This window comes from Lutjanus erythropterus, chromosome 9 (genome assembly GCF_056507025.1).
Source record: "Lutjanus erythropterus isolate fLutEry1 chromosome 9, fLutEry1.hap2, whole genome shotgun sequence".
NCBI lineage: Eukaryota > Metazoa > Chordata > Actinopteri > Lutjaniformes > Lutjanidae > Lutjanus > Lutjanus erythropterus.
This window is the reverse complement of record NC_139325.1, coordinates 9,788,982-9,813,777: the sequence shown is the minus strand read 5'-3', so window position 1 is coordinate 9,813,777 and position 24,796 is coordinate 9,788,982. Positions and strand designations below refer to the sequence as shown.

General features: G+C 39.8%; 2 protein-coding genes and 1 pseudogene across 2 annotated transcripts; all 3 read left to right on the top strand.

Moving 5' to 3' along the window:
• LOC146321072 (tubulin alpha chain pseudogene) lies at positions 1-460 on the top strand (annotated as a pseudogene).
• A 1,807-nt stretch (positions 461-2,267) lies between these two features.
• pnisr (PNN-interacting serine/arginine-rich protein) lies at positions 2,268-11,487 on the top strand. Its single transcript, XM_084726105.1, has 12 exons — positions 2,268-2,391; positions 2,923-3,031; positions 3,197-3,373; positions 4,422-4,657; positions 5,062-5,224; positions 6,292-6,482; positions 6,614-6,754; positions 6,837-6,936; positions 7,561-7,614; positions 8,015-8,209; positions 9,464-10,580; positions 11,136-11,487. The coding sequence occupies exons 2-12, from the start codon at positions 2,944-2,946 to the stop codon at positions 11,167-11,169; spliced, it is 2,496 nt and encodes an 831-aa protein (XP_084582231.1). The 5' UTR covers positions 2,268-2,391; positions 2,923-2,943; the 3' UTR covers positions 11,170-11,487.
• A 966-nt stretch (positions 11,488-12,453) lies between these two features.
• coq3 (coenzyme Q3 methyltransferase) lies at positions 12,454-23,331 on the top strand. The gene is made up of 6 exons (XM_084726104.1): positions 12,454-12,857; positions 14,335-14,472; positions 17,221-17,320; positions 19,527-19,781; positions 21,383-21,542; positions 22,667-23,331. The coding sequence occupies exons 1-6, from the start codon at positions 12,679-12,681 to the stop codon at positions 22,852-22,854; spliced, it is 1,020 nt and encodes a 339-aa protein (XP_084582230.1). The 5' UTR covers positions 12,454-12,678; the 3' UTR covers positions 22,855-23,331.
• Positions 23,332-24,796: the final 1,465 nt, after the last annotated feature.

The window sequence follows — 24,796 nt, the reverse complement described above, 5'->3', positions numbered from 1 at the left end:
CTATCAGTGTCACAAATCACCAGTGCCTGTTTCAAGCCAGCCAATCAGATGGTGAAATGCCACCCTCGTCACGGCAAGTACATGGCTTGTTGCCTTTTGTATCATGGTGATGTGGTGCCCAAAGATGTGAATGCTGCCATTTCCACCATCAAAACCAAGCGCACCATCCAGTTTGTGGACTGGTGTCCCACTGGTTTCAAGGTTGGCATCAACTGCCAGCTTCCCACTGTAGTTCCTGGTGGAGGCCTGGCCCCGGTAAAGAGGGCTGTGTGCACGCTGAGCAACACCACTGCTATTGCAGAGGCCTGGGCCCGAGTTGACCACAAGTTTGATCTGATGTACGCTAAGTGTGCCTTTGTTCACTGGTATGTGTGTGAGGGTATGGAGGAGGGAGAGTTCTCTGAGGCCAGAGAGGACATGGCAGCTCTGGAGAAGGATTACGAGGAGGTCTGAGTCGACTCCATTGCGGGTGAGGGAGGGGAGGAAGGAGAGGAATACTAGTTAGTGTTAATTAATCAGCATTATTTCATTGATTTGTTCTTGTTTTTAAATGCATTGTTTGTAAAAGCTTTAGTTTAGCTATTGTAGCTAGTTTAAATAAAGTTCCAGAAACATATGAAGTTGTCTGTTTTATTTATAAAACTCTTTCATTTTTTTTTTTTTCAAAGTGACAAATTATCTTTCTGTCTGAATCCTGGACCAGTTTATGTAATCAGATAAGGAAACTGCAGATGTAGTGCAACATTTTTGTACATTAATTAACATACATTACATCTAAAGTTTTGCAGAAAACATGATATCCACAGTGTTTACACTCTACTTTTAAACCCTTGGAATGAGTTAAAAGTAAAATCAGCATATTTAAATTATGGCTTCCCTCATAGGAATTCTAGTCCTTTATGGTAACGTGAAAGAAACCCAACAGCACCCTCTGGCCATCTGAGAAGATGCAGTACAGTATAACATCCAGGACCTTCTGTTCAGAAAATATCTGCAGCTATTGTTGCAAATTAGTTATTGTGTCTCACAAAATAATTGTGCCTTAATAATCAACTCTTGAGATAATAGTGAGATCTAAAATAAAACTTGTTTGTTTTACATTAGATCTTACAATTGTCTCAGTGGTCAAATTAAAGTCTTGTTCCATACGGTCGACAAGGAGAAACCTCTGAGATATTTATCAGCTCAGCAAAAGATCTCTTGCTTTGGTTTTGTTTTACTCCTTTTTTCTCCTAAGGGGAGTTCAGGAGTTCTCCTTACTGGGTTCATTCTTTTTCTTCAGACTAAGAATCCTGTAATAAATTCCCTTTGAATTCATTACAGAATTATTCTCATTGAGTGTTTTCATTATTAAGCTTTTTTAATCATGTTGTAGACAAGATGGGATTAAAATACAATAGCAGCAAATAAGTGGCAGTATGTCACTGCAACCTACTGCAAATTCACGTGACCAACACTAAAATAATGAATTTTTCTTGTATGTGATCAGATGTTGAACATATATAAACCTGATGCCAATTTCTTGCTTTTTCTGAAACTTATAGAATTCATCATTGTATAGGCTATTAAAGTAAAATTTGACACCCCTTATTTAGTTGAATGAAGAAAATAAGCCATTACATTAATACTGAGTCAAAAGATGAATTTGTTGATGCTAATAAATCTAGATAAACAACATGGTTCCAGTATTCCACACTTCATCCAGGCATAATCATCATAATAACTTACAATATCTAACTACCATTTTCAAAGTTTGTGTCACTGTAAAAGTGTTACACATACCATGCATGGTAAGTATAATTCGGTAAGACAGGAGTTTGGGCAAAGTTCTTATGTTCATTTATGTGAGTTTGTTTGTGTACAAAACACCCAAATCTACTACCATATATTTTAGTTTTTATTAACTAAAGCAAATTTTATTGAACGCCTAATTATATATTTTAATTACAGCGACCACCTCGGTGATTTTAACGACCTTTTAAATTTGTTCAGCATCATTGTGCCCATTAATCTCATCAGCACCTGAATGTATTGCTGTCTCGATGCTCCCTTTAAGTGCTGCTCGTAATTTCCTTTTCGAAGTCATCGTGAAAAGTATAACTCCGTAGTTTGTTAAAGGTGAAACTGTCGCAAGTGTATAACTCATAACTCATATAATTTCTCTGTTTAGAAATTATACATTTTTACTGTCTAATAAATAAATGCAGGGGGAGAAATGGCTATGTATGTAACAAAATAAAAGCCTGAAATACCAATCTTCCGGACAGCTTCTGAAGGCAGCAGCAGAGCCTCGTTTCAGTTCTCACTTCCTCCGAGCAGCAGTAACGGCAGCTCACTGGTGCAGCCATTTTGATTGTAAGCGCAGCGCTGGAGATAAACTGTCTGGAAAAGGTGGGGGTTATGTTACTCAAAGCACAGCACCGGTATTAGTTTCCATTACACTTTCCCACTCATACGGAATTATTTTTAATGTAAAGGCATTCTCGTCGACCCAGTGAGATAAAGGTGCTACGAGTTATTAGCTTTTATCTTTTAGCTATGCTAACGTTAGCTTGGGTGAGCTTTCTTAACGTTAGCTCATAAACGGATGACCAGAGGCAGCTTTAGAGGTTTGTACTTCACCGGCCCCGAATTTACCTTAGTGTCATGCGTCAATATTGACACAGGACCTCGCATAACACGGCATTTGCTTCCACATTAACACGGGAAAAGGTCCCAAGCTAACTGGCGTTAGCTAGCCGGTTCAGCCCACTGTAACGTTAGCACTGTTATCGAAGCTAACGCTTGCTCATTTCTGGCCATTAGATGAGGCTCAAGTGTAATGTTACAACACATTAAAGTGCTGCAGGTTTTGTCTTGTTAGCACGCGAGGTGCTGAGACATCAGATCAAAGTCTAAATCTAGCTGGGTTGGATATTTCAGGTGTGAATCCAGAAGAGAGTGATGTGGGACCAGGGAGGACAGCCCTGGCCGCAGTGGCCTCTGAGCCAGCAGCAGTGGATGCAGTCTTTCCAGCACCAGCAAGATCCAGGTAAGTGAGCGATGCACATGCACCATGAAAGCACAGAGAAATGTTTCTTTGCACAGCTTATTACTGCTCGTACTGCCTTGATAATAAGTTTTCCCAGACTTGTAGTAGTCTCTAGATGGTGCATTTTCCAATAAAATATGTGATGTATTTTCTGGCTTTGTGAAGGTCAAGTGGACTGGGCTGCCCTGGCTCAGGCATGGATAGCCCAGAAGGAGTCGACAGGAGCAGAGCAGCCGAACATCCAGCCCAATGGCCAGGACATCCCAGGACTTGAACCTGTCGGACCAAGCAACCACGGCGCCTTCCAGGGTGACCCAGTATTTGGCAGAATGTGGCAGCCAGGTACAAGTGAAGCCCCTTAAACTATAGCAAATTTTTCCAGTTGGCACAGGGAATACATACTCAATAGCAAAACGTTACTTGAAATAATACTGATTCTATACTCGATACTGAATAGATCGCAGGCAGAACATCGACAAGGGACATTAAGCCTGGACATATAATATTCTGTTGTGTGCACACAGAACATTTACAATGAAATCTTAACTGTTCATTTTAATTGTATACATATGAGGCCAAATTGCCATTATATGTTTATATTTTTATCATCAAAAGTCAATAATTATGCCCTGCAAAATGCCCAGTATTATTTTATGAATAGTTCAAAAACTACAAATCATGATTCTACAAACAGGCCATTTCCACATAATTGGTCTAAAGCAAGCCAGTCACATTTATTATCTTTATGGTGTGGTTATCATGTTTGCTCTGGGCACTCTTATGGACTCAAAATTTACAGTGGGAGCTTGTGTTTTTTTTTTACTGACCATTCTGTATGACACTGAAGAACTACCAGTCTAAATGACATGTAGCTGGTGCTAGTAGCCCTATGCTGTTTAGCTATTTAATAACAGTTTAAAAACATTTTTAAAAATCACCAATTCAATATTCAATATTGCTGACAGTGTATTAAGCACAAAGTGAAAATATTCAACTTACCTGAAAATTATGCCTGTGTGAAACAACATTTCACTCCTCTTTCCTATGTGAATACACCAGTATTGACCTACAATAAGTGTTGATTGTTGGGAAATTCTGATATTAAACTGTTTTAAACAAAAAGTATTTAAAAATCACATACATTATGGAATAGTGTGCAAAAATATTCGGTACTGACTTACAGTCATTTATTAGACCCAGGAGAATTTGTGTTTTTTGAATGCAATTTGTGATCTTATGTTGACACACTTAGATAAACTTTAATGGCTTTACACCAAGCCCTTCTTGAGCAGATATTGAGAAGTATAAACAGTAAAAATTCCTTTTGTGGGTAAAGCTGGAAGTTCATATTGCTTTGGCTTTTATGTATTAATTGTTTTGTCATTAACAGAATGGGGAATGCATGGCCAGCCCCCACCTCCTCCACCTCCTGAGCAGGCCTGGATCCCTCCAGGGTCAGGACCAATGGATGTGGTGAACCCCAGTGAGGACAGCAACAGCCAGGACAGCGTGGAATTCAACTCAGAAGCCCACCATGGGGTTTACCCCCAGAACAGCCATGGGTATGGGGCACAGCCCGACAGCTACGCCATGGCCCCCATGGCCATGAACCAGTTTGATTATCAGGTATGCAGATGCTACAGTAGAAACTGTTGAAGCGTTTGGGTTTTAGTGTGACAACCAAGTAACACAGGAAGGAGCAATCCATAAAAACTGTGCCGGGTCCCAGCATCTAGGTGTATCAGTCATTGCTTTCTTGATGCAGAGGAAAGTGTTGGCTTATTGAGGATCCAGCATGGTTTGGCATAATTTTATTAGCTGATTTTTTTCTTCCGTGTGTGTTTTTTTTTTTAAACAACCAATCTGGCTTTCTAGCCCAGTCAGGAGTGATGAATGAATGTGAGCTACTTAATATTGGGAAAGACAACAACAGCCCCTACCTCAATGCATGCCACTTGGTGGCAGTTAAGAGAGGACCTTCCATACTTTGAAATAGCTCTAATTTTCAGTTTTGTGCCATCTCCGTACAGCATGGTGCCGCCTCATCTTTTGGCCCCACGCCCGCAGGCTTCCACTCCCCATACTGGCAGGGTCCCCCAGGGAACAGACGAGATACCAGACCACCTGGGTTTAGAGACCGTCCCAGATCCCCCATCCAGCTCCCTGTCAAGCAGGAACCCCCAGCACCTCTAGGTGAGTGTGTTTTTCTGACCAGTGACCGGCCAGTCAGTGCCACATATCCGATTCTGTGCCAGTCATATACACACACATGCTCAGCACAATGGTCATGTCATGTGCCCATAATGGCACACCCATCACAGCGCTGATCACAGCAGGACACACTCAGACACATGCATGCATGAAGTCAGTGTTAGCAACCAACTCCAAGAACAGGATAAAGAGAAAACAGTCTACAACAAGACAGAGCAGATGAAGGTGTCACCAAACAGCGGTAAACTTTCTAGCTCTTCAGGCTAATGTTAGCCAACAGCAGACTGCTGTTCACAGACTGACAATTAAAATCTCACCTCCTGTTCTGGCTGAAGAATAAACAACCAACAACAACATGTTTGAGAAAAGGGAATCAGTGCATCTCTAGTTAATAGTTCTTGTGAAGAATATTTTCTGTGTGTCAGCATTTTCTGTGTGTGCCTTTAAACATCCTTCATTAGTCAGTGTGGCTCGGTATATTGGCTTTCATGTCCAGTCAACACATTGGGCCATAGAGATGCTCAGTTAAAGTGCCAGCTATCTTTGAAGCGCAGCCAAGTACCCCAGCTGCACAGATAACAAAAAGAAAAACAATGGACTATAGTCTTGTGTGTGTGTAGATGATAGATAGACACTGTTTATGACTATCTGTTCATTTTTAAAAATGCCAACTGGACAGTCTTTGACCTAAGGGTGACAAACAATGTCCATATGACTCATTTGGAAAGCATCTCGAACCCCCCCAAATGGCCACTCACTGGTATGTTTTGATGCAGGTGGAATGGATGAGTAGAGGAGGAGACTCACCAGAGTCTCCAAACAGCATGTAAGAAGGTGTATTGAGTGTCTTTATTCAGTCAGAGTTTTTAGTAAGTGTTGTGGCATTAAGCCCATTTTCAAATTTTTTTTAAGTCACAATACTCTTAAAATTGGTAAAAACAAATTCAACAGAGGTCATTTTACAAGTTGCCGTAAACGTGAATCAGAAGGGATTTAGGCAACAGCACCATTACAGTATGTGAATAATTTGACCTGGATTTCACCTTCAGATGCTGTAAAACGGCGCACACTACCTGCATGGATCCGAGAGGGCCTTGAAAAGATGGACAGAGAAAAGCAGAAGAAGCTGGAGCGAGAGCGGATGGAGAAGGAGCGCGCAAAAACCGCAAAAGATGACGCCAAAGAGCATGAGGCAGATCAAGAGGGTGATGGGCCACGTGTGCCCCGCAAGAGTAAATTTGTAAGTATTTGGTTTTCTTTGATTAAAAAAAAAAAGGTTACAGTTGTGTGTTATGTTACTGATGAAAGGACATCCAAGGGCATGAACTGCTTTATTAATGGAAAGTGAGTACTTGTTTCTGTCTGCATCAGGACAGTGATGATGAGGGAAACGATGACAATGACGATGAAGAGAAGACCTCCATGAAGAAAGACTTCTCTGGACGGAGTCCGTCGCCTCCTGCAGACGACAGTGAACCTGAAATGACTGAGGAGGAAAAGGAATACCAGCTGGTCAGTTTGACCATTTTGATTATTTCTTCTGCATGTCGACTGGGATATACTGGATTTTATATGTTTTCCCTCCTGTCTTTAGATGATCATCACAAAAACACTCCTGACAGAGATCCTTCTTGAGGTCACTAATGAAGAAATCCTACATGTGGCGAAAGAGGCGCACCGGAAAGCCACTCGAGGTCTGCTCTTGTCTTTTCCAGTTAATGCATCATCTGTGCTTGTCACCAAGACATTATTTTAAAATCTGAAGAGATTGCATTATGTACATCATAATCTCTTTAAATTGAACTCAATTATACCCTATAATATGGGGTGATTGAGTGGCAAACATAGGAGTATGTCTGAAATGCATTTTCAACCATTCTCTGCTAATGCATCAGAAGGAGAGAGAGCAGAGCAATAACAGTATTGAAAACATGGTCTACTGGTACATGGTATTGAAGGTCCTGCTGAAAGACTGTATGATATGACTGAACAAAGTCTCAGCACCGAGTCTGACCAGCATCCAGCTGTAGATACAAGTGACTTCCTCCCTTGAAGAGACTGTGCATTAGTACAGATTGGTTCTTTCCCTCCTGTCCGACTGTTTGACTTGGATTGTGTGACAGAATTTTGTTTGTTAACCCTCTCTCTTTTCTCCATTTTTTGTTTTCTTTTTATTTATTTATTTTTTCTCTTGTTACCAATGGCAGCTCTTGTGAATAGTGCTTTATCTGTGACCCCCTTCTCTAGCGACTCTTGCCTTTGAGAAAATGGCAGTATGTGTTTTAACATGTTGTTCCTGTTGTTGATGTGAATCAAAGCTCCTGCAAAACAGCTGGCACAGTCAAGTGCACTGGCTTCTCTGACTGGTCTCAGTGAGTATCCCTTTTTCTGTCATCGGGGGAAGGAAAATATTTGATATTTTAATTTATGGTGGGATTAATAGGAACTTGGAAAAATCTATTAGCACAAGACATAACATCCAAATACACAACCTAATTTTGAAGAAATTACAAATAGAAGAGGAATCTCAGTGACTTGGGTTTAGTTTTGCATTTGATGACCGAAGCATGCTCTTGGATTAGTTTTTATTTAAGGGCTGTGTATTTGTTTTTAAGAGGTTTATTAGTGTATAGTATAAAGTCAGACAGGATTGAAGTGCCTTTCATTGGGACCTTTGGCTGGGGTTGAGGGTTTTCAAAAATGAAACCTGATTATGTGAATGGATCCTCATCCTCTCCAACACTCAACAACCTGGGGGCTCTGTTGTGGCAGGTGGGCTTGGTGACTATGGTTCAGACGAGAGTGATGATGAGGATGATCGCAGCGTGCGAGGGTCTGAATCTTCCGACACAGACGAGGAGGAGTTGCGCCACCGCATCCGGGAGAAGCAGGACGCCTTCCGCCGCAAAGAGCGGGAGATGCTGCAACTGCAAGAAAAACAAGCACAAGAAGCTCTGCTTGCTCGTGGTAAGACATGATGTTCACATCTCTGTGAGTTAAAACCAGGAACACACTACATTGCTTTATTCAAACTAGTGGTGACTTGTTCTCATCTTGAACACCGCTTGAGATTACAACTTTAAAGGGATAGTTAGAATTATTTGAAGCGGAATTGTAAGAGGTACTTGTCCACAGTCAGTGTATTACCTAAAGTAAATGGCAAATGGCTCACCCCCAGAAGCTAAGCAAAGTACTAGAGATGGGTCATGATTTTTGAAGCTTCGAATAGTCATTAAATTATAAAAAAAAAAATGGAATAGCTCATGTGACTCTCATCTTTTAAAATCTATTTTCTCTTGTTCGTTTCCCCTGTTTTATCAGCACATGGAAATATTGCGGTATTACCAGATCTCAAGTTATTACAGGCCCATGTAGTATTGCGGATGGGACATCTGCAGACCCTGAGATATTTTATCGAGGCAGTGCTAGACCACAATCTCCTTTGTTCTGCAAGTCCAAATCACTATTATCGCCAAAGGAGTTTGATGGCTTTGAACAGTGATATTTGTCTTACAAAACGGTGTTGTCCTGTTGTGACAAAAAGGCCATCTGAGGTCAGTGTAGTGCTGTGAAAGTATTTGAAATACAGCATACACTTAAACTGACATTTATGTTTTTTAGGTAGCTAAAATTTGTTTAACTGTGACCCTGTCTACAGCTGTGCATTGCTTAGCTTTCCTATACTAGTACTGCTTCTACAAACTGGAGTTGTGCCAGCCACCATCTACTGGAGGTAATACACTGAACTATCCCTTTTAATAAATGTGAACATTGCGTAGTGCAGCCATTACAAAACTTCAAACTTCAAAAAATCTTCTGTGGCCCACCCAAAACTTAAATCACAACTTTGATCAACACAATAATCTTACTAATGACAAGAATATAAGATGCATTTCGACATTAATGTGACTACTCACCAACACCTGTTAAATTAACACATAAGTAGAATCCCATGGCTTTGTTTTATTAGTTCTGATTACTTTTTAAAAAAATAATCAGAAAGATGTGATTGTAATTTCAAAGATAAAAACATTGAAACATTTTTTTTTTTTTTTTTTTAATGACCTGACCCCACAAGGGCCACCTGCAGGGCCTTCATGGTCCAGCAGTGGACCACAGCCCACACTTTGAGAATCACTGTTGTAGTGTGTTCCTTGTCTGTACAGCACCTGATGTTTCAGGTTTATTTTTAACCTCTATGCTTGTTGTTTGTCTCCACAGAAGAGATGATGAAGGAGAGATTGAGCAGAGAAAAGGGGGAATATGATGAGGGCCAGCCAGAGAATCTACACAAACAGGAAGTAAAAGAGAGGGAGGCGGAGCCCTTGGTAGAGAGGCGTAGGTCCCGTAGTGAGAAGGAAGATAGTGAAAGTAAGCACTCGGGCAGAGGGAAGGAGCGATCAGGGCGAGGCAGCAGTGATTCCCCAGCCAATGGTCACAGCAGCAGCTCCCGCTCCACCTCCAGCCACAGCAGCCATCGTTCTTCTTCCTCCTCTTCTTCCTCCTCAGCATCTTCCCGTAGTTCTTCTCGATCTTCCTCCCCACAAAGGAAGAGGAGGCGTAGCCGCTCCTCCTCCCATAAGGCTCGCCGGCGCAGCCGCAGCCACAGCTCCCACAGGCATCGCAGTGATCGTAATGAGAAGGGCAGGGACAGAAGGAGGAGCAGTGCTGAGAGATCAGGCCGCCACAAGAAAGACCGTAGTGATTCCAGAGAGCGCAGGAGCCGCAGGAGTAGATCCAGGTCCAGAGATAGAGACAGGGGTAGAGGCAGGGCCAGAGACAGCCGGAGTCGCAGCAGAGACAGAGAAAAGGAGAAGGAAAGGGATAAGGAGAGGAAGAGGAGCCGGGATCGCAGAGACAGCAGTCACAGTCGTAGCAGCAAACACAAACAGAAGGCCTCCAGCAAAGATAGAGAAAGGAGGAGGGAAAGGAGTCATAGCCATGAGAAAGACAAGAAAAAGAAGGATAAGGACAAGGAGAAAGAGTCTGATAAAAAGAAAGAAAAGCCAAAATCCAAAGAAAAAGAAAAGGAGAAAGAAAAAGGAAGCTCTGTAGTTGCAGAGGAAAATGGCAAATCCAAGAAAAGGAAAGAGAGTGATTCATATACGGACTCTCAGAGTGACAAGCACTCACGACAGGACAGCAAAGCCAGCAAGAAGGGCTCCGCCAAAGCTAGCAAGAGGCGCTCAGACTCTGACTCAAGTAGATCCCCATCCCCAGAAGTTAGCAAGGAAAAGAAATCTAAAAAATCCAAACGTAGTCGCTCAAGGTCGACGGAAAAATCTCACAAGTCTGGTAAGAAGGCAAGCCGCAAACACAAGTCTAAGTCACGATCAAGGTAGTATTCGTTTTTTTCTCTTTTTTTCTTACTGTATGTTTTCATTGTATGTCTCATTGTGATTTCTCTGGAATCCTTTTAATCAGTATATTTTTAATAACTTTAAAATGGAAAATTATGAAAACGGTTGAGTGAATGTTATGAAACTGTACTGTCAAATGCAGTCACATCTGTCTTAACTGTTAAGTCAAGTCTGGTGCAATAAAGGGTTTTATCTATCAAATGCAAATTTACCTTTTACTGAATTTCAAACAAGTCACAAGAAGTCTCAGTATTTGCCTCCAGGACTCTGTTTTGTAGCACCTTGTTAAAATGTGGAAACTTGAGGTCCTAGTTATGCAAAAGTGAACCAAACAAATTTCTTGCCTTATACTGTGCATGGCAGATTTGCTTCTCTGGAGTCAGATGAACATAAGTTTTTATGGAGATGATGTACAGTTTTTTGTACACTGTATCTGGTGGGAGAGGGGTAGTTGTGCATGTTTGTGTGTTGTAGTCTGCGTGGGAGAGTGTGATTGGTGCAGTATTAATGTCGTGTCCACGCCTCTCTTTCAGGTCAGCATCCCCCTCCCGTCGTAGCAGACGCTGAGGAGCACAGTTAACCTCCTGATCTGTGCACTTTACCATTTTAAATTCCATGAGTTGAGCAGGCTTGTCTCATTATAGAGGCAGTTGTGTAGGTGAACCCCTCTCATACATTTCTTTCATCTTTGTAAATATGTTATTTTTAAAGTGTGACTGATGACTTTTTGAATGGTAGGAGTTTTCACTTGTATTGTTATGCAAAGCCTAATAAGACTCTATGGACACTAAAAACTCAAGTTGTATCATTTTAAAGCATAACAGGATTCAGCTTTTTTCTCCCAAACATTATTGTAAGATGTCCAATAAAACTGTTTGTTCCTTGCCTCGCCTCACAGTCTCTTTTATCTTAATGCAGACAGCATTTCTCAACACACAATGTAGATTCAGAATGGTATAAATCAACACAGAATCACAGGTGCGACCACTCTCTGTAGGTTCATAATGGTTTATATTTAGTTCACTAAGGACTGCATGTGTAAGAACAAAACACTAAGAGGTCAGGGGGTTACATCTCTAAAAATCTCATCCCAGTTACATCAGTGATGGCTTTTATTTCTGTAAAGACCCCCTCCAGTGAAAATAGGGATTTGTGTTTCAATCTTGTTAACATATACATGTGTTTTTCATGTGTTGTAAGAGATATCAGGAGTGAATTAAGTAATAAATATAATTCCCAGAGTTTCTTGCCTTGAAATAGGTAGTGTGAAAAAAAACCTGGCTTTAGTCAGGAACAGTCCTATGGGACTATTTATTCTTATTTATTTATTTGGTGGTGGTGGTCTGTTGGGGTGTTGCATAGTCATAAATCCTTGATTACTGAATCAAGGAAAGGTGTAGAGCTGTATGTAAGCAATTTTAACAGGGTCTTTGGACTTAGTTTGCAAATAAATAAGCTACTTTATCACTTCTTGCACAGCATTTTATATTTTCTAGCAGTGCAGATTTTGGCCTTTTAAGATGCTTGCAACAGTATAATTAGTTTCTCATTTGAAGATAATGCTGCATTTCTAGAAAAGGTGGTGGGCCTTTTCACAGCAGCCATATTGATATGAATTGGTAGGACAGCCAGGTGTGATCAGTTCCCTGAATGGAACAGAACCTTAATTAATATTATTGGTAATACCTGCGTTTATCCTTGTATTTCGTGTAAAGTCCTGATAAAGGTGACACGAACACTCAAAGGATAGTAATGATCCTTGGAGAGCGCATAGTTTGCTATACAGCACGACTACTTGAAGCTTCTGAAAATCAATATATAAAACCTGTTGCTAACTAAGTAGCATATTTATCCAAATCATCATTCATGACCGAACCTGAACATTAAAATTGTGACATACATTTTCTCCAGCCGCTTGTTTCTCGTCGGTACCATGAAGGGTCTGACCACTAGGAACTAAAATGTATGTTGTTTCTACCCGAGCACAAAAGATGTGAGCACGGAGGGTCAAATTTACAACAGAAGTGCAGTGAACAGATATTGCAGTAGCCAGCAGCTCAGCTGTGTCATGACAGCATGTACTCGAATAAGTTTGGCCGCCTCATGTTAGGACTGTACAGCCGAAAAGCGGCCGCTGTGTGCGGGGTGATGCAGCGCAGTTTCAGCTGGACTGCGGTGTGTAAACAGCGGACACTGTGGCTGCAGAGGAGCGCCTGTCTCAAGAGCCAGCGACACACCGTGCCCTGTCACTCAAGGTACAGCACTAAAGGGGGTGTACCCAGGTTGTAAGTTTCAAATTTTGATGCCTCTAGAAGTTGTTTTGAATGTACCACTGAGCTTTTAGCACATCTTGCTAGCTTGTCTTGGTTATGTGCTGGGCTTTGGACGGAAAAAATAGGAGGACTGCAACCACCGGTTGTTTTCATTGTCTATCAATCTTTCAATTACTTTTTCAGTTTGTCAGGTTGTATTAATTACATTGTGAAGACTGTCCATCATCAACAACTTTGCGGAGCCTAACGGGATTTTACATTTTCCACTTTCTCCAACCAACACACCCGTCAATAAAAAAAAAAAAATCTATGATGAAAGTATGACACAAATTCTTTACTTAAATAAAAATAGAAATACCAGTCTAAAAATACTCCATTACAAGTAAAAGTCCCGAATCAAATTGTCACTTTATTAAAAGTACATAAGCGTTATCACTATCACACTGTATACTTCCTGTAAAGGTGGGAGTCTTAAATATGCAGAATGGTCTGTTCTTCAGACTATAGAATACCTACATACATGTTTTTGCAGTAATCCCCCAAATGTGGTTACCAACCTCTTGACAAAAATTTGTATTGAAGGCAGGATATTTACATTTTAACAATATAATACAATATAATATAATTATTATAAGTAGCTATAAATAGACAAATAGAACAAAATCTATATTAAAGAATTGTATTATTTAGTTGTATAATTGATTAATATTTTTCATTTTAAAAAAAGGATCAAATATACTTGCATTTTCCTTATAATGGTAAAAAAAAATCTGCATTATGTGGAAATAAAAAGGTTTCACATCACAACATATCAGACAACATCCAAATGGGTACCAATATAGACAATATAGCTCTGATTGGTCAATGTCAATCTGTTAATATCAGTCAGGCTTTAATTGTAGAATATTATAGTATTCTGTTTTTATTACAGACAACTACGTGTAAAAAATAATTTAATGTTTGAGTTCCTCAATGTGGAACCAATTTTAAATGCTTTGTATACCACCAGTAGCACAGTACTGCATCATATAAGCATATTATGTTATGTTTATATGAAAAGTAGTGTAATTGTGAAATAAAAGTACAATATTTGCCTCTAAAATGTAGTGGGGTAAAAGTTACACCTCTAATAACATTAGACAGACATACTTAAGCAAAGCACAAGTGTATCAAAATGTAAGTACAGTACTTGAGTAAATGTACATAGTTGCACTCCACCACTGGCTAAAACCAGCACATTTTCCACAAAAGTTGCATATTTTGCTTGATTATTTATAGGTCATCAGAATTACAGGCAGTTAATTTCTTCTTTTCCCAGTTGATTAATTTACTAATCATTTCAGCACCAGTTGGAAGATATATAGTATTATAATAAATATAGTAACTTGGGTCCCAAAATATATTTCAAAGGTTGTATTTAATGTGATTAATGAGTTCCTGTCTTTTCTGCCATGCACAGTGTTCGTTCAGCCTCCCACACCACAGTGGACCCCGATGAGGTGAGGAGGTTCCAGTCACTGGCCAGCAAGTGGTGGGATGAACAGGGAGAATTTGGAGCTCTTCATGCCATGAATGACCTGAGGGTGCCTTTTATACGGTTTGTGTTTTTACACTATATGCACTTCAATATTCATTATATATTTTTTGAAATGCCAAGAAGATGTCACACCCAAGTCACTGTCAACGCAGGGGCCTGATTGGCGGAGGCGTCAAGCAACTGTGTCAAAACATGGCCTGGAGGAAATCCAGCCTCGTGGTATTTGAACCCAGAGAACACAAGGGGATGCTCTGAAGTAACGTACATTAAAAGTGACAGGATTCCTCCACATGTCAGCATGTTTTCAGCCAATAGCGATTCCGCTGCCCCAACGCTGCATACATCCATGTTTGGGGGGCTGCAGCTGTTTTGATTGATAAGATCTGCTGTAGGGGCCCCCCACAAGATAACCATTACATTACCCATCCAGCCAAGAGCCCGTTGCTGCCCTCCCCTCCCCACTCTCTCCTGTTGGTGGTGGTGGTGGTGATGATGTGTGTTTATGGTGACAGTATGACAGATCCAGTGCCAGTGTATGTCTGAGTGCGGCTGATTTGCTTGATATTGGTCTGCCCTCAGGGTGTGTCTAAATGAGACACAGCACCACTGCTACTGTTGCTGCTCTGTACCTTTTAGACTCGGACAGTCTTACTATGATTCGGTTAATCTTGACTTTCAATCAGGATAAGAATTCATAAGATTTTGTTGATACCAATGTCATTATTGATTCTGCTTATTGGTCTGATTATTTATTGTCTCCCTCCTCTGTCTGAATCAGATTTAGTCTAGCTGGCTGTAGCAACAGTCTGTTATCATCTAAAGTGGATGAAATGAGAGAATATTTATACAGTGTGGGTTTTAAAGGGATTAGGGACTGTAGATCTTTAGGTTGGAGCCACGTTCATGTGTGTGTACATCGTCTGAACTGGGAATGTGTGAAGTGATGGTGTGTACGTGCAAGTGAACATCATATCGGGGCTTGAGACTTGGATTATGCTAGACGAGCAGTATGGAGGATTTTTTATTTTGTTTTTGTTTTCTCAGTTGTTTTTTTCTGTTTGAAAAGTGGTCACCATTCATTTGAATTGTTTTTGGATTCCGCAACACTGTTTTTCTGTGAAACTCCAGCAGTATTTTGTGGAAAAAAATATTAAACCCAACCTGCAATCGGCATGAGGGTGAGAAGATAATGACTGAAATTTCATTTCTGGGCGAACTATCCCTTTAATTTAGTGTGCAAACACACAATGCATGCAAACACAAATTGTATAGATTCAGTGGTCTGTATGCTTAACAATAAGCCTTTAGTGTTTTGCACTCTGTATTAAAGGACAGTATTTTTTCCCACAGTAGTTTTGCACATTGAAACAGTGTTTCTAAATGACATTTAGAAGTAAGGAAATATGTCTCTATTTTTTAACTACAGTTTGACAGTATTTTTTCTTATCACAGTCACTATAGTTGTTATGTGAATAATAGTTGATCATGTGCAGATGGATGCATGTTCCACTCAGACTGTAGCTAAGTATCCTTTGTCCATTTCTTTCTGTGTTGTGGAGGTGGGGCTGAGAGCGAGTTAGGTGGATGTCTGCCAACACCTAATCTTCCTTCCACTGTTTGCACGAATGCTCCTGCAGCCCAGCAGAGCTTTAATGAGGATGATGCATTCCCAGATCTTGGCCTCTTCTGCATGCTTAATGCCCGAGGCAGGGGGTCATCAGACAGTCGTGTGTTAGGAAGGCAAGTAAGGTAGGGAGGAGGGAACACAGGGATGATTCTGTAGCCAGAGGATATTTGTGGTTGTTAGCTGGCTGATGCTGGAGCTCACGGTGAAGTGGGGGTGGTTGAGACAGCGGATGGTGTAAGCAAAATGTAGAAATTCAAATGATCTCCAGCCTCCAATAACCCCTCCTTATGCTGAGCAGCAGGCTGTGAGTAGCCTGTCACTACAACCACTGCTGCTGGACGTCCAGCAATCAGTCGGCCACTACTAGATTTCTGGGGTCAATACTGATATTAAGGAGTAAAAAAGTCTAAAGTTGATACATTAAATTTATCACCAACTATTCTGATAATCGTTAAATCCTTTTGAGTCATATTTTCATTTTAAAAAATCTACAAATTCTCTGATTCCAGTGATCAATATTTTTCACAATTTTCACATGTTATAGACAGAACACCTCATTGATTAATCAAGAAAATAATCATTACTTGCAGCCCTTATACATGATACACCAGTATAGGGTGAATAATATCAGCTGACTGATATATCTGTCTAGCTATATTTGGATGATAAATTGTCCCAGAAGTAATTGTTATTGTTATTGCCATTTTAAGATCATTTTATTTGTTGTGGGAATCTCTTGGTACCTCATGATTTGATTCAGTTCTGTTTCCTTACAGCTGATCGCTGCTCCGCTCTGTCTCTGGGTGATAGTATAAAAAGTCTTCAAAATACACTTCACATTCGTCTCACAGACGCAATTATACAGATATTAAATAAGAACATGATTGGAACCACTGCCTTTTAAGAGGATTAAGTAGATCTCTCGTTAACCGCTGATAATTCTAGCCTGTGTCGATAAAAGCATTTTTTCAAGCCTCTTCAAAAATTGTGAATCACTGCAACCATGAGAGGTCCTTGAGCTTAGAGTCAGAAATATGCACAAAAAATAATTAGCGGCTGGATCCAGTAGTGTGTTAGATTAGCTGCAGCCACACTGGTAAGTCACACATGAGACTGTCTATAACATGATGGCTGTATGCTGATGATTTGAAATTGAACCCACTGCTCATTTACCTGTTCAGGGATAATCTGCTGAACGTGCACACCACGCGTCATCCTGGGAAACCGCTTGCAGGACTCAGAATACTGGATGTTGGCTGTGGAGGAGGACTGCTCACAGAGGTAAATATATCTGTGTGTACTCTGAGAAAGATGCAGACCAAGTGCAAACAAAAATATCTTTCCCTCCTCCTGTACATTCTCTGTCTGCTCAATTGTTTCAATTGCTACCTTTCATGTCACACTGAGTCTTTTCTTTGCAGATGGCAATCTGTTGCAGTGTAAGATTCTGCTTTGTTGCATTATAGTGCCAGTCCTTTCTCATACATACCAGTGGCCAGAAAACATTTAAATGTCAACCTAATTCTCGTTCTCTTTTGATCTGACTGGTCTCAGTTTGGTGGATGGGACAGTCGGTCATTTACAGTTGTTTATCTGTTTGTTAGCGGTGATAGCTAGGCAGCCGGGACAGCCCTTCTGTCTCTGCCTTCATTTGAACTGAGGACATACCAGCAGTGTTGTGTGATTTGAGAAGACAAAATCAGGTCCTGTACTTACATGGCTCCATCACACAGGCTGCCATATTCAGACATGCACACAAAAAAAAAAAGAAAATCAAAAAAGCGTCTGTTAACATTGCAGCTGTGGTTGTGTCTCTGAGTGTCTCATCACTACAACCCCTTCCATCAGAAGGGATCAGCTCTGGGAGGATGGAGATAGACCCCTGGGCGAGTGAGTGCAGCTCACCACACAGACCTGTGTGTTTAGCTTTTGTCCACAAGAGGGTGTAGTAATTCACATGTAACTCCTTCTCACCCTTATTACCAGGTCTTTAAGAAGCTGGTAAAGCTGGGGAGGTTTTACACTCATTTCTTTATACTGAGTTCACTTTTTCAGAAACCTTATGACAGTCTGCAGTCAGTTGGACTAAACTGTGGATCACTTTTCATTGCTTTGACACAAAGTGCATCTAGTGACCACACCTTTTAAATTTCATGAATTGTTTCCTCACTTGAACTGCATGACAAAATTGTTTATAGTCCATTTGCCACATTTATGTATTATTTTGAAAATCTAACATAACAGGAAATGACTATAAATTTGACTACAATACGCTACATGGAGGCCTGCATCTAAAAAAACAACCCCATTGAGGAATTCTGTCCCTCACAGTGGAAAACATATCATCCATGGTCTCATTTGTTTAAGGCAATTCGACAAATGCATCATAATTAATTTTCTATTTGTATATTGGTATTTAAAAAATCAGCTTGCTATAACATTTTTGTACCATAATTTTTCATTATAACATGTTTACCTCTGAATTTTAGGTGTAAATGGAGCTCTTATAATATAGATAAGAGATTCAGTTGTTCATGTATGTATGTTCTTTAAACTGTTGTTTATTTGATAGTTTGTCCTCATTAATTGTTTTGTATTGTTTTTAGTTTGTTTTTTAAGAAATTACACTTTATATTACAAAATGTACATCAAGACAAAATAAGTTTTGTTGTCCTCTCATTCATAGATTTTTTTTTAAATTTATGAACTTTGTAAATTTTGAGCAAAGTAAAGTGTGCATCAAGAGCAATGTAACTTATGCTGCTGGAAGTATTGAGAGATAATAATACAAAAATTAGTGAGTTTTTTTTTTTAGAAGAAAAACATTACAGGGTCACTAATTCAGTACCTCCACAAAATCCCCAATTTTTACAAGTGGATAACAAAATACAAAACATACATTCGTCAGGATGCCATGCCTGAAAAATCAACATTTCCTGAATATAATGTGGAAAATTGTGAGGGCAGTTTAGTGTTAAGTGTGCTAGTCAGTGCTTTGTGAAACTGCCCAGAAGGATCTTCACACTGGACTCCCAAAGAAGTGCCAGTGATTGGCTTCCAGAAGCCCACACTGTCTCCAGCACTTGGCATCTCCTCCAGTAAAATGTGCTTTCTGCTTTGGCGTAATAAAGAAACAAATAAAACACCATCCATCCATTCATCTGTTCATCCATGGAAATAAAACACTCAGACCCAAATTCCTGCCACATGTGAGAGTTGGTACATTTCCACTGGAGTTGACACACATCCAGCTAGTCCTCATTTGTCATTGAAAGATTTGATATTGTTATTCTCATTTTTCTTTAAAGGGGTCTTGTATTGTTTTTAAAACAGTGTGGTGAAGCTGAGGAGTTTTCCACAGTGTGGAATAAAGTGTACAGCTAAAACATGTTGCTCTAATAAGGCATGTTTTTTTTTAACTTGACACACAGCAGATCAGAGTTTGTGACTTGTCTTTATCTCCTCCCTCCTCCTTGTTGTTCACAAGCCCCTGGGTCGCCTGGGCGCTAGCGTGTTGGGTATAGATCCAGTAGAAGACAGCATCAGCACAGCTCAGCTGCACTCGTCCTACGACCCGGACCTTCGTGACCAGGTCTGCTACCGGGCCTGCACTCTAGAGGAGCTCTCGGCAGATGAGGAGGAGCAAGAGGCGGGCCGGTTCGATGCTGTCGTAGCATCAGAGGTGGTGGAACATCTGGCCGACCTGGAAACATTCGCCTACTGCTGCAGCCTCGTGCTGAAGGTGTGTCCCGGGATTTTCCTCCAGCTGTTAGTTCATGTTCATGTTTCTGCATCAATACAGTATGTGTGTGTGTGTGTGTGTGTGTGTGTGTGTGTGTGTGTTCATCTGAGCATGTGCTGATGTGCATATGGTGATTTTTGTTGTGTTTGCATCTGTTGTGTGTGTTTCTGGGAATAGGTTAGCATGTGTTGTTGTGTGTATGAATTGCATTGAACATTGACAAGCTTTAGCGAAAGCTGTACATCAATACTGAGACCAGATGATCTCATAGGTCAGTGCACCAGAGAAGATCAGAGGAAAAAAGATCTTAAAGAGTTTGGATTGTTTGAAGTGGGGTTGTATGAGATTGTTATTTATAGGCAGCGGATTATCTACAGAAGATGGCGGTCAGCACACCGCATGTTTGGAGAAGCAGGGAGGAGTACCAGTGAGGAAGTTTAGCAATGTTCTACTGTGGACAGTTTAAGTATGTGCTACATTTAGAATATTTTCTGTCTTTACTTAACTGTCGAACAAACCAAATATCAGTCCCTGTCTCTCAACAAAACTTCATTGGCGAAATTAGTAATTTTACCTTGCAGAACAGGAGTTGCCAGTCTACCGCTGCCTTGAACTGTTAGTTTGTTTGTGTTTTATTGTTACTTCGATATTTAAAAGGTTAGTTTAGATTCACACAATAACACAAACAAACTAACCAATCGGAGCAACAGTAGACTGGCAACTCCTGTGTTCTGCAAGGCAAAATGACTGATGTTTCCAGTGGGGTCTGGTGGAGTAAGAGAGTTCAGGATTTGGTTTATATAAGATAAGAGATTATTTTGTTAGTCCCACAACATAACATAACGTCAGTTTGCTGTTGGAAAAGGCTGTCTGACAACAAGGTTAAGCTGCAAAAATATTCTAAATTTAGCGTACACTTAAAATGAATTGATTTTTTTTTTAAGTGGGCCTTTTTTATGTGGCTAAAATACATTTTGTTGCTGATGCACCTATTAATTTTGTAGCTTCCAACACCAGTTCTTCTATGCCTCTCTAAAATGGGGGTGCATCAACCACCATTCACAGTGACTACAGATAAGTACCTTATACAACCCCACTTCAAATAATTCAGATTGTCCCTTTAATGCCTCTAGATTTGGTTTAGGCACAACTGGACTTTCTTTCTCCCTCTCTCTCTGTCCCAAATCTCCCACTTCTGCCCTTTTATTTAAAAAAGAAAACGTAAAAATGTATCTCACTTCAGGGCATGCCTTTACTTGCATTGTTTGGATTCATTTGAAAGAACTGCACTCTTGCACTTTTATTCTCTGTCTCTTCCACTCTCTCTCCCTGTCCTCTACCCCCTCCTGTTAAATTTGTTAATCTTGACCGAGGTTGAACCTCTGGGTTGGCACTGCTGTCCTCTGGGCTTGTGCACTGAAAGCTCTAAATCCACTCTGTAAATAGCCTGGTGACCCAGGTGGATAACCTCAATTGTATATGTAGTACCTGCAGGGATGTGTTGTCACTGTAACATATGTTTTCTGAAGAAGTATTACCAGTAAAAATTGTAAATTATTAATACTCCATAAACTAAAACTGTTTCCTTTCCCTCTATGCAGCCAGGAGGCTCTCTCTTCATCACTACTATTAATAAAACCAACCTGTCATACGCGCTGGGTATTGTTGTAGCCGAGCAGCTGCTGCGCATCGTTCCCAGTGGGACGCACGACTGGGAAAAGTTCATCAGTCCAGTAGAGCTGGAGCGCCTCCTGGAGTCCAGTAAGTCCTTCTAATTTACATACGGAGAAGAGAGCACATATGGTGAAAATGGTTTCTCTTGTTAATGATACACAACAGATTTTTAAGTGTTAATAATAGAATGAATCAGTTAAACACCTCAATCAGACACTGCCTAACTCTGAAACATGTTTCATTGTGTCTACAAGGCCTGGTTTCAACAAATACAGGAATTTATATTTTTGAAATACTTGTATGTCTTTCTACACATGTTCATGTGATATTTCCACACAGGTCAAACATTTTTGTTTTAATTTTTTCTTCTTTTTTTTTTTCTTCTTTACTAAGAAAAAAGTTGCCAAGCATTAATTGGCTCATCCTGAGCAGTAAGATTCTCAGGTTAAATAAAGAACACATGGTTACACTTTATTTGAAGAGGTGTGCATAAGACTGGCATGACACTCTCATAACCATGACAAAATACCTGTCATGAACATTAAGGTGCCTTTAGGAATGTTCATGACTGTTGTCATTAAGAATCATTTGGTCAGTTGTGTAATTTCCAATGCAAATTTTACATTGTTTGCGATGAACCTGCCTGTTATCAAACTGGCCTTATAACCTTTAAGTCCAAAATATATCACTTAAATTAAGGTCTGGGGAATTATTCATGACACTGTTATAAAAGCATTGTTTATGTATAATAAAACTCAATGACATCTTTCAAAATGTGTCACTGTAGTTGAGATAAGTGAAACACAAACTGTCACAGCAAAGACATGTCAAACAATGTCAACTTTGCATTAAAAAGACAAGAATTTCATCATTTTTAGGGGCTGACATCATGTCCTGGTTCCCGCTATAAATGTGGTTTGAATTAGCAATATTTCACTGTGCTCTTACCTGAACAAGACAAATTATGTTACTGTTTTTCCCTTATAGAACATTAATTTCATTTACATTGAAATGGTTCTCCTTTATACAAATTAATTTAATTTAGAGACTTTCTGAGGCTGTTGCCAGCTACTAAAATCAGCTGCACTAAGACTGTCATGTTCTTGCAGCACCTGGTTTTAGAAAATATTCCATTTTAAGTATAAAAAAAAAAGAAAAGTTTGTCTTGTGTGTTGTTGTGATGCTCTCTCCTCTTTTTCATCCTCTGTCAGACGGTTTCTCAGTGCAGTCTGTCCAAGGAATGCTGTACAACCCAGTATCAGGAGCCTGGAGCTGGACTAACAGCACTGCCATCAACTACGCCCTCCACGCTGTCAAAGTGAGAGACGATCCCCAGCAGGACCAGGCTGAGGAGAGCAGCCCCCGCCCAGAGCAGCACACTGCTGCCACACACAGCTGAGTCAAACAACTGGAGAACAAGTCTGAAAACACAAAGCTCATGTGTTCATGTGTGTGGAGTCCTACCTTCCCTGTGGTGGACTGAGGTTTTTGAAGGAAAAGAACAAACAGCATTGAGATAAAATTAGAGATGTACTGTAGTTGCTGATTGTATTGTGTTGTTGACACAGACTGTTTAAGAAATGTTTAGTGTTTGATGAGCTGTACAAAGCAACTGGACATCCTCTAATGACTCAGTAGCAGAGTTACATAATCACAGACAGTTTATGATGTTCACATGCATGATTTTCAGTATACACTGTACTGAATCAGCTCTGTATTTTAGCTTGAGTATTTTGTGATTTGCCAAATCCTCTCTTAAAATGGTCCTTTTGTCAGTAATATTTCTGAAGAGTGAAAGTACAACAGTGAAATGTCTGATTTATTTGGAGCTGATCGCAAAAACAATAAATATGATTCTGTGTTGGTTTAGGCTGCACACTGGAAAGCTTCCTTTTTAGAAGACATGTCCACACACACAGAGGGGACACTCACGTCCTCTGGGATTATAATGGGGTCTCATGTGGAAGTGTTACATAATACAAATCAAGCCTGTGGCGAGTGGAGAAGAAGTCATGCTTGCATGATGTTCTTAAAGAGACTCATAACCAGACTGCAAGTGCTTTCAAAAATGATTTTGATGATGCAACAGTTAATAAAAGAGACTCTGGGGACTGAAGGGGTCCTTAAGAGGTTTGTAGCAGCCGATAATGTAGTAACTGTGTGATAATGTAATGTTATTACATTATTGACATAATATAATTTATTATTAGCTGGGTTTAAAAAATAAATAAATATCTAATAATTGGAGCCAATAATGCAATTATACACTAATATCACTGAGGTTGAGTTTCATTTATTATAAAGATTCAGACTTCCATAACACCCTTACAACAACCTTATAACTTCTTTTAAATAGCTGCTGAAAACCCTGACCACCCCTCACCCCTGAATCTTCACTCTGACTCTGAGAAAACACACACACACACAGTCACACAGACACACTGTCTGTCTAGGAATTAAGTCTATTTATATATTTGTGTAACTTGATGGGCAGGACTCATCTCTGACTTTGTCTTTGATTCAAATATTCACATTCTCAAATTAAACTACTATCACTGTTTTCCATGAAAAATATAATCTGTGTTACACTTTTTAGTAACACTTTATTTACAGGGTTGTGTATTAGGCTGTCATTCCACTGTCATAACTAACCCTGAAGCAGTCTTCATAAATGTTTATGGCCACTGTCATTTAGTGTCATTCACTCAATTATGTCACTTTTAATGCAAAGTTGACATTGTTTTAGATTTCTTTGTTTTAAGAACTTGACAATCAAGCCAATAATGTCTTTGTTATGACAACATGACATTAATCAAGACAATATAATCTGTCAGTCTTTGTCATGACATTGTCAAACTAGAAGAAATTGTTTATGTTTTATGTTACTTTATGTTTTAACATTTGGTTACACTATCAAATGCTTTTGTAATGTCATGAACAATTTACGAGATTTCAACTTAACATTTAATGACACTTTTGACATGTTTGTTAACAGAGTACAGAACCAAGGTGATTTAGCTTACACAGTTACCTGATGACAGATAGCGGTTAGCTAGTTTACTTATGGCTAAAGTAGGCTACAGTGTCAACTGTTAGACTGTCATTACACTGCCATAACCATGTTGGCACCTGTCATAAACTTGAAGGAGCCTTTATAAATGTGTATGACCGTTGTCATTAAGTGTCAGTCTGTCAATTCTGTAACTTTTAATGCAAAGTGATGAGTATGTGTTTAAGTTTAATAATATCAAGTTGTCATAACAAAGACATTATTAACTTGACCGATGATAATGTCAACTTTGTATTAACAATGGCAAAATTGACCAGACACTTAATGACAA